This window comes from Nanorana parkeri, unplaced genomic scaffold (assembly GCF_000935625.1).
Source record: "Nanorana parkeri isolate BGI_ZX_2015 unplaced genomic scaffold, ASM93562v1 scaffold3129, whole genome shotgun sequence".
In the NCBI taxonomy this organism is placed as follows: domain Eukaryota; kingdom Metazoa; phylum Chordata; class Amphibia; order Anura; family Dicroglossidae; genus Nanorana; species Nanorana parkeri.
The window spans coordinates 9549-20345 of NW_017309397.1; the positions used below are offsets into that span (position 1 = coordinate 9549).

Below are 10797 nucleotides of genomic sequence, written 5' to 3' on the forward strand. Positions count from 1 at the left end.
CATCTGTTGATTAGAGTCCAAATCATAAATGTGTGGAGATGGGATACTGGACCAAGGGTCACTGTAGGAAGGAGACGGCGATCTGGACCATGCGATGTAGTCGGATGAGAAGGCCCCAGTGCCATACTGAAAAGCCCGTGGTCCTAAAATCCAGTCCTGGAAGGAAGGGGTCTGTGCTGCCCAGGTTGATATCAATGCTGGGGGATGTTCATGGCACATTAGAACTGAAGACCTGGCTTGGAGGAGCTACAGAAGGTCTTCAACATCGCAGAACACATCCAGGTGAAAGCGACCAACAACTACTAGCTGACCCAAATACAATGCAGCCAGATAAGATGTGTTCATTCCACAGACAGTGTCTTGTAAACAAAATACTTTATTGTGTAGTGTCTGGACATGATTTAAATATAATGACACAGTTAATATATTTTACATCCCGATACGTAAACAATGATGATCATTCCATAAACAAGCCATTTACAAAATGTGGGCTTAGTGAACCGGTCACATGTGCAGTACATCAGGTCAGGCGGGTCAGCGAGGTATAGGAGTGCGGTTCTTCACAAGGAGGAGCCCTCTGGCAGCGAGACTGAGAAGTGCATAGAGACCGGAACATGATCCGACAGTCCGGCCAGTTGTGTGATGAACTGGAACTTGTTCACAGCCTTGGAAAAAAAAAGAGGATAAAATACGCGTTACATTGTGGAATACGCAAGTTACAAAATCATTATGAAATGACCCATTTTCATAAGAAAACCATAACAACATGTACAGCTAACAAATGACACACAGGGGTCGGTCATGTCATGTTTCATCACTTGTGGACCTTAGGCATACAAACCACTGACCAGAGGGAAAAAAAATGTTTAATCAAAAAAGTAAAAGTAAAAGAGAGGAGGATAAAAAGAATAGGACAACCCGATACAATCTATATAGGATAGGACAACACTATACAATCTATATAGGATAGGACAACACTATACAATCTATATAGGATAGGACAACCTTATACAATCTATATAGGATAGGACAACACTATACAATCTATATATGATAGGACAACCCGATACAATCTATATAGGATAGGACAACCCGATACAATCTATATAGGATAGGACAACCTGATACAATCTATATAGGATAGGACAACCTTATACAATCTATATAGGATAGGACAACCCGATACAATCTATATAGGATAGGACAACCATATACAATCTATATAGGATAGGACAACCCGATACAATCTATATAGGATAGGACAACCCGATACAATCTATATAGGATAGGACAACCTGATACAATCTATATAGGATAGGACAACCTTATACAATCTATATAGGATAGGACAACCCGATACAATCTATATAGGATAGGACAACCATATACAATCTATATAGGATAGGACAACACTATACAATCTATACAAGATAGGACAACCCTATATAGGATAGGACAACCGTATACAAGCTCCATAGGATAGGACAACCCTATACAATCTCCATAGGATAGGACAACCCTATACAATCTATATAGGATAGGACAACCCGATACAATCTATACAGGATAGGACAACCCGATACAATCTATATAGGACATGACAACCCGATACAATCTATATAGGACATGACAACCCTATACAATCTATATAGGACATGACAACCCGATACAATCCATATAGGATAGGACAACCCGATACAATCCATATAGGATAGGACAACCCTTTACAATCTGCAAATTGCAACCCTATATAATCTCCATAGGAGAGGACAGATTTTTACAATCTCCGAATCATGGGGCAACGCTAAACAATCTCCATAGGATAGAACAACCCTATGGAATCACCATAACATAGGATAACCCTATACAATCCACATACTGTAGGACAGGGCAGCCCTACGTAATTTTCATAGGATACGCCTATACAATCTGCAATGAGCAACCCTATATAATCTTCATAGAAGAGGACAAACCGGGAACAATCTCTAGAAAACTTTATAGGATAGTGCAGCCCTACACAATCTCTAGAATAGCTCCATACATATAGACCTAGACATGCACACTTTTTATAAGATAGCACAGCTCTATACAATCTCAGGGCACGTCATACATGCGTCTTACCAGAGAAAGTAGAGAATCGGATTCCCTGTACAGGATATAGTCTATCCTCCGCCCCGTCCAGTGAGCACCAGTCCCATCGATGCCTTCAGGAAGAGGCGGTGCCACGTACAACTTCCGTTCCGCCTCTGAATCCAGAGTCCTGCAACAGAACACCGAGTGAGATAACAGGATAAGCATGACACCTGAAATATGCCATTGGCTTCCAATGAGTCCCATCTCACCTCTTTAGACTGGCCGGGGTGTTGACTGCCTCGTGGTAGAGAGAGTCCGCTCTGAGGAGGGTGCCTGAGACAAACAAGAGTCAGTGTTTATATGTTTGCCTCCAGAGGACACCAGGAGACCCAATGTAAACCTCTGAACGCCAAATCACCGCCACTCCAATGTGCCCTTCACCCACCTGGCAGCATAAAATCCCCCAAATTCAGCTGTTGTCAGTTTCTTCCATGTTTTCCAATTTAAAAATAACACCTCTCCTCACAAAATGGCCTAGAACCCTGGTTCTCAACTGGTGGGTCGTGACCCAAAAGTGGGTCGCGACCACGTGTTCAGTGGGTCGCCGCATGCCTTCCACTTTTCTTGGCGAGAGGCTTCTCAGCCTCCTTCTAGTGCAGCAATATCAGTTCTCGCACTGAGCAGCCATTCAGAATATGCTGCCCAGCACTGAGTGTCCGCTTGAGGTGGGGTGGGCTGGAGCTATGGCTGCCAGGGAGCTCCATCCATACATGCATTGCTTGCAGCTCCCTCGCATGTCCTGTAGCGGTGCCTGGACCGGAGTGACATCACATTCTGGCTCCCGGCACCGCTACAGGGTGCGCATGGGAACTGTACAAGCAATGCACATATGGATGGAGCTCCATTACAGCACAGCAGCCCGCACTGTCGTGTGTTCCATTGCAGTGCAACGTGGGTCGCGACTTAATGACAGACGACAAATGTGGGTCTTGAGGTTAGACAGGTTGAGAACCCCTGGTCTAGAAGAAGTTTAGATCCCCTTCTAAAATGAAGATATGCTGAATATAAAGAGAGACAGCTGGCAGATAACGGCCATCCTCAAATAGACTTTGCCTGCAGGCTGCCAGCAGCGTTTACTGTACCTGATCCAATCCCAAATACTGCCCATCCCCCCTTTATTCTGCAGGGGGTACATCAGATATGTTCCCACATTGTACTAGCTGGTAGAAGTTGAGCACATTCAACTAGACTTGTTCCTTAATATTGAAGACATTTCATAGCTTCTCCATGACACTTCTTCAGTTCAGGAACATACACTAACATTTATATCCACACAGGTAGCACAGACATCTCAATCCAATCACCATGACCTTGGATTAAAATGGCTGAAGTTATGAATGATCTGCTTTCTGATGCTAAAGGGGGATTTTACTGGGCTTCAGAGAGGCCATCTTCATCAAACTGGGACAACCATCCCTGAACAGGAACGAAGGCCTTTGACATCATCTGTCTTCCACATATAATGCCCCTTAAACATGTACAAGAAGCTACAAATCATCTTCAGCGTTGCAGAACAAGTCCAGTTGAATGTGACCAACTACTACTCAATGAGGACCTTCACAGACACATTGTGATACTTCATTGGCTGGAAGGGAAACATGTCCGCCGTCTCTGACCATCTCCTGTAATATAGCTACCTCCTCATGTATCACTGGCCCCTCCCTTTTAGAGTGTAAGTCCTCAGGGGCAGGGCCCTCCTTACCATCTTGTCTTGTGATTGTAATGTCTTCCTTATATTGTAAAGCGCTGCGCAAACTGTTGGCGCTCTATAAATCCTGTACAATAATAATAATAATAATAAGTCCAGTCTTCTGTAGCATTACATATACTGAACATTATATGCGGCCCTCTGGTGATGTCAGGGGCATCAGTTGTTGGCGCCTATATCTTTTAAGTTGGCAACCATTGACAATCCGTCCAACACCAGTACCTAAAATGCCTTACAAGAGGGTGCACAGCCAGCGGAGCTGCCATGATAAACTTGTAGAAAAAAAGGCCAGCACTCCGTAAAAGAGAAGCAAAAAACAAACCTTTAAGTTATTTAATCTTTTGGGTCACAGGAGTTTATCCTAATGTCAATTGTAATGTAAAGGGGTCAATAGTATCAAAACCCTGAGTGACACAGAATGCAGGGGTCAGGGGTAAGTAATCCACAGAGTGCAGGGGTCAGGGGTAAGTAATCCACAGAGTGCAGGGGTCAGGGGTAAGTAATCCACAGAGTGCAGGGGTCAGCAATCCACAGAGTGCAGGGGTCAGTAGTACCCAAGAGTGCAGATGACAGGAGAAAATGAGAGAGTACAGGGGTCAGGAGTAAGTAACAGAGCGCAGGGGTCAGCAATAAGTATCCCACAGAGTGCAGGTGTCAGTATTATGTATCATATAGTGCAGAAGAAAGGAGTAATACAGAGTTCAGGGGTCAATAGTATGTAAAGCAAAGTTCAGAGGTCAGGAGTATGTAAAACAGTGCAGATGTCAGGAGTAAAAAACACATAACTCTCCCACACAAGCAGAAATCCCCCCCCGCCCCTCAGCAACAATTGTGCACAGCAAAAATTCCCCCTTCCTTCTGTAAAAGTCACCTACCATACCTCAGATGCAGCAGAGTGAGGGAAGTCCTCCCAGGTCTCCCCTCGGCTGTGTCTTATGACCAGTCAGAGCCCAGGAGCAGCCTAGGACTCCCCACAGCTCTTGGACGCCGACTGCCACTCTGATCCGAGGTCTGAGAGGTGGCACAGCAAGGTCACAATCTACCCATCACATTGCCTTGATAGATAAGATGGGGTACCAACCACCTGAGTAGACCATCACTCACCAACTGTTCCCAATCTGTCCTGGCCGGCAGTGTCTCTACATGCATCCTTATACACAGAGAACAGCTGATGTTTTTGCTCCATGCAGTCATCTGAAACAGGAGACACACTGGCTGTAAACTCACACGAAATCCGAGTGGCAATATTTAGGTTCTAAAAACAGTAAGTTGCAAACGTAAATGGGAATTATGTATTTCGGAGGTGACTGATGCCGAGACGCCCAGACCAAATTTTAGAATAGTGTCAGGGGCGATCGTGAGCAGCCAAGCAAGATGGCCGCAGCCTGAGCTAGCTCCGCGCCACGAGCCACCCGAGAGCAATCATCTGCAATCATTAGCACTCTTTCCATCTCAGCCTTGCATCTGCCCTGCTCCTCTTCCCCTTGGCATCATTTTTCGGCACCATGGCTTATTCTAAAGGAGGGGAGAAGACCGGGAGAACTCCTATGATACCACTCAGACCTTGACTTGGGACACTGTCCGCCCTTTGTGATGCCCATGGGGAGGGGGCAGAGTGCCCAACACCCTAACCCAGATATACCTCGGCAAACTGCTGTGTGGTTTTTTTTTCTAGTGTGAGCCACTCCACCAAATCTCTTCTCTTTCACTTTTCTCTGACTCCACCTTGTATCTTTCTCTTTTCGATAACTCTTTGCCTAGCCTTACAATTCCTCTGGCCCTGTTGCCCTCCCCCCCCCTCCCCCCTTTATTTTCCTGCTACTTGCCGTGATATTACCATTGTCTCTGTACATATTCTGTGCAATGCATTGCCTATACTTGAGGGCCTCATTTATCTCTCTATGCATGTTACTTACGTTTACCATACGTATTGTTGGCCTCATTACTAAAGCTTAATAATATATATTTTATAAACTATATAGAGGATCCCATCTTACTTGGCTTTGGATGCTTGTATCACTATGGCTATGATAAATCCCTCAGCAACCCCTGATTGTATAATAATGCTTCACAACTCTCATTGAAGCTCAGTGAAATCTCACTTGTATGTCCTTGAGTAATGTCACTGTTCTTTGCCTTGGCTTGCATGCAATGTTTCTAACTTTGACAATTTTCATTCTTATTGGTGACAATCTTTTACGTCTTTGTTATTTCCTTCGAAAATAATGATAAAAATATAGAAACTAAATAATGTAATGTAATATACACAAACAGTAGAAAGGCATCATGGCACACTCACAAACCAGCATGTAAAACAACTTGTCTCACCACTAAGGATAATAACAGGGTTGGATACACATGTAATATACACACACACACACACACACACACACACACACACACACACGGGGCGAACAGCCCCGCAAATTCTCTATAAATCAACCCCAATGAATAATCATTTACCCGTGGAACAATTGTCAAAGTTCAAGTCTCCACAAAGGATGTCAAAGGCAACCAGATCTCCATCTTCACAGTATTGTGACTGGAAGTCCAAAACCCAGCGCAGGAGCAAAGACATCTGATCGCAGCGGATGACCGCATCACCTAAATACAAAAAGAGACATTTTTTTTAGCATTCCATTTTTATTAGGTTTTAATGAAGAAAACCCAATAACGATCACAAAAGTCAGAGCAAAATGGGTCATAAGAAGCAAATTACATAGTATAAAGATTTCTTGGTAAGAAGAACACAGTCACATAAATAACACAGACGGAGCACGATTGAAATTTACATAGACAAATAAATCTTCCACAGATGAGTTGAGCGAATAGACATTAGCAAAAGTTGCATCCTGAAGCATGCCAAAGCATCACCCAACTGGGAAAAAGTGAGCAAAGAAAAAAGGGGGGGGGGGGGAGGAAGGGAAGAGGGAGAAAAAGGAAGGGAGGAGAAGAAAAGGAGGGGACCAGAGGCAAGGCACAAAACCAAGGACAGGGAAGGAACAGGAAACAGAACTAAATCCAGTATCGACAATACAAGGTCCGACTCAGCCTTCCATCTACTGCCCGCAGCCACTGACCCACCGTACGCTGGGGCATCCATTTTCCATCCAACAACAATCTCTCCTCTAGCATAAAAGGCCTCATGAAAGAGAAGAAGCTTATTAGCCTGGGTAGTGAGTATGCAGTCCACAAATCCCGATAAGAAAATCAGGGGGTCTGCCTCAAGTTGTAGCCCGGTGGCACAATTGATAATAGAGACCACCGAAGTCTAATACGGCTGTAGCAATCGGCAGGACCACACCACACGCAAAAAAGTGCTCATCTCCACCTTGCATCTATGGCATCCGCTGAGTGGTAAATGGCTGCCAGTCAGGAAGGAGTATAAAACGCCCTATGTCGGAATTTCAACTGAAGAAACCCAGCTCTAGGGGATACAACAGTCGTCACAGTCCTCCCAATCATCATCCATCAGTGAGTGAAGATCAGACCGCCATTTCCTAAACAAGCGAGGTGCTGTGAGACTGACAGAAATAAAGTGAGGAAAGAGTTTCATGAAACCTATGCTCCATCAAAAAACGATCAATACGATCAGATTTAACAGCCAACTGCAAGTATCTGAAAAACATAGAATCGGGCCATACAATGACTGGAGTCTGTCAAAGTCCAACAACACCCCCCACCCCACCCTATAATATGCTTGACAACCTTGATTCCATAGTGTGCCCAAGCCTGGGGATGAGGGAGAAAAATGATACGCAGAAGCGTCCACCTTTATAGAAAACTTGGACCACAGTTCCCCCACACTCCATAACATCAAAAGGTGAGCAAACAAGGATACTGTGTTCCAGGTGTGATGAAGCAGCAGAGTCTCCTTGCAAAATGAAATATCAAAAAAGGGACTGGCAACCACCTCCAACATGAATTCCAAAAGTGATCCATTAGCAACGAGCAGTATACAAAGAGGGGAACGGAGTCTACGAAAGGGCCAAACGTAAATCCAGAGGAACTGAAACAGCGGAGAAAGAAAAAGGCTCAAAATAACAGGTGAGATGAAGAAAGGGAATATCTGCAAATGGCAATGTCATATCTACAGGAAATGCAATGTCACAAAGAGGAATTTGATTGGTGGGGTGATCAATACATGCAGCAACGTCTGATTACAACGTATGCCAGAGCTCTTGAACGCAGAGCTGTAGCTAGCTCTTTTTGCGCCCGAGGCAAGAACACAAAATTGTGCCCCCCAACAGACCTGTGCAGTATGTGACATCATGCGCCCCGCCACCAGGATGGTGGAGCGCATGCGCAGAATGCGTTGGTGGCCAAATCCAAAATAGCATAAAAATTTGTTTCGTTTGACGAAACTAATGAAAACATTTTTAGCTTCCATTCATTTTGTCCAAAACATTTTTAGTCTTTGCACATGTCTAGCAGAGTGTGTGTTTATTTTTTTTCACTGTTGGGGGGGCTTCAGGGAAATATTGGGGGTCTAAATAGACCCCTGACATTTCCCTTTTGAAATAGAAAAAGAAATTGGAGGACACAGAGTCCTCTGCCCATACAGGTGGAGGAGAGCAGCAGGGATCCGAGTAGAAGCTGGAGCCTGTGCCGCTCCTCATCTTCCTGCCGAACCGCGGCTGTGTTGGCCACCTGGTTCCCCTGTTGCCAATGGTGCCCTGTGCTCGCCATGGCAACAGGGGCGAGGGGGCCCAGCCAGGCCAGGTCCTGGCTGCGCCCCCTCTCAGCTGCGCCTGAGGCGAGTGCCTCACTCGCCCCATGGTAGCTACAGCCCTGCTTGAACGGGCCATTGTCAAACAGACTTCCTGTGGCTGACTGACCTCCCATTTGATGGTGTTTGCATAGTTCAGGGGTGGACACCACTAAGCAGGGCCAGCTGTGGGACCCTAATGATCATTTTGGCTGTCTGTAAGGTTGGCATTCTAGTAACCACTGCAGTAGGGGCATTCTGCCCAATGACCACCAATGTAAGGGGTGTTTTCCCCACTGACCCCTAATGAATTGGTTTAAGCAGGAGTTCCCTGAAGATCATTTCAAGGGCTCCTCTTGGGAAAAATAGGCTGAGAAAGGCTGCCCTATACAGACCCAGTCACTTATCCCATTCATGAAAATGAGGGGTTGAAGGGTGCATGCTCGCCCGGGGAGGGTTTAGGCCTATGCATCAACACCAGGCCCAGCTCTGGCCACCATCCTGCCCAGCTCCTGGCAACCAGAGAGATGTTTATGGCCCTTCTCCCCACCTGGCACTTAGCAACCTGGGATGTTCTGTCTGGAAAGGGGGCACTACAAACAATGTGCAGAAGAATGGCCATGCCACTCTGCCTGCCACCCTCCCATTTCACCCAAAGAGATGCCGTCTGAGGCAACAACCTCAGGTCGCTTCATTACAGCTATGGCCCTGGATTAAAACAACATACTGCTAAATTTGACTTTGGTCTCTGACTAGGTTACTTTGCTTAGGTTTCCTATTTGAAAAGTGAAGTCTCATAGATAAGTATAAGATCCTGTCAGCATGATCATGTTCAAATATAACCAACCCCACTTCCAGTATGTAGACTCATGTAATGTCAACTCTGTATGCCTTCCCCCAAAAGGCCCTCCCGTCTGTTTTATACTTACCTTCGTTCTTCAGGCCGGTCATGTGACACGCCGTATCCTCTCCTTCTGATGGTGGGCATTCCTGCATGCTGCAGAGCGATGTTGATGTAACGAGGTCAGCCCCGCTCTCTGTATCATTGGAGGCCGGCCTCGTCACATCCCCTAAGGGGTGGACCCGGTACACCAAACACTCATAGCGCCTCCTCAGTCTCCCAAATTGAGCGACGTTGGGTGTCCTAAAATCCAAAAGACTGAGGACATCTTGTGATGAAAAAGAAGTACTGTGGAAGCTGCTGCTTTATTTCTAACACCCCCTAGAGATCCATTTTAACTCAAAATACATTTTTGGATTTACCGAAAAATATTTTTCTTGAAGTTCATTGAAGGACACAGGACGTCAGTAATTCTTAAACGGCTGGGTTATACTGCCACCAACCTCTTGTAGGCAGCAGTATAACCCGGATATTGTAGAACCACCGAATTCCTGTGTCCCTCAAACGATACAAAAAAAAAAAAAGCGTTAACCTGATTTGGGCTTTAATAGGAGAAAACACAAAAGTCCCCCCCCCAGCCTCAAATTATATCAGTGTATATTTAGTCACCATCCCCCGTTATGGAACCGACTTACTCTCTGGTGCATGTAAATGCGTGCAATTTATATATCCCACAATTCTTTGCTTCTGCTTCGTCATTCCAACGTGAACCTGTATAGAAAAATGGATTCAGAAACTGGAGATTAGAAGCGAACGTTCCCTCAGGCAGAAGATATAACACGTCAGACTCACTGAGGCTCTTCTGTGTTCTGCGTGTTAAAGTGACATTAAACCCTCAGAGTTTGTAACATAAACCAATACTGTAATGTGCCCCTTACTGTAATCCATGGCTGTTTCCCTTCTCTTTGCTGCTCTTCCTTTTAAATCCTCATGTCTTCTCATGTTGGGGGAGAACTTCCCTTTGCAGCTGAGTGCCTCTTCCTGTAGTGCTGGCTCAGGTTGTGAACCTGTACACAGACCGTGTATCCATTCCAGAGACAAGGCAGTCTGCTGCAAAACAGAAGTTCTCCCCCAGCATGAGAAGACATGAGGATTTAAAAGGAAGAGCAGCAAAGAGAAGGGAAACAACCATGGATTACAGTAAGGAGCACATCACAATATTGGTTTATGTTAAAAAATCTGAAGGTTTAATGTCACTTTAAGGAGAGAAGTCTCACCAGAAACATTTTCACTGCGTCCCGTTTAGATAGCTGCTGATAGAGCTAGTGTGGTCAGCCGTGCCCCCCTCCCCCCCACCGCCGTCCGACCATGCTGCTCAGGAGATAAAGAGCTCATTCTGTGTGATTG

General features: G+C 45.4%; 1 protein-coding gene across 1 annotated transcript in view; it reads right to left on the reverse strand.

Moving 5' to 3' along the window:
* Positions 1-469: 469 nt before the first annotated feature.
* The window catches only part of LOC108802802 (sphingomyelin phosphodiesterase 5-like), a 12412-nt gene continuing 2084 nt past the window's right edge, over positions 470-10797 (reverse strand). Inside the window, exons 3-8 of the mRNA XM_018574656.1 lie at positions 10086-10161; positions 6305-6445; positions 4946-5035; positions 2343-2406; positions 2122-2260; positions 470-665 (exon numbers count right to left, since the gene is read on the reverse strand). Coding sequence (XP_018430158.1) covers positions 561-665; positions 2122-2260; positions 2343-2406; positions 4946-5035; positions 6305-6445; positions 10086-10161 — 615 coding nt within the window. The 3' untranslated portion in view covers positions 470-560. The remainder of the gene's footprint in view (positions 666-2121; positions 2261-2342; positions 2407-4945; positions 5036-6304; positions 6446-10085; positions 10162-10797) is intronic.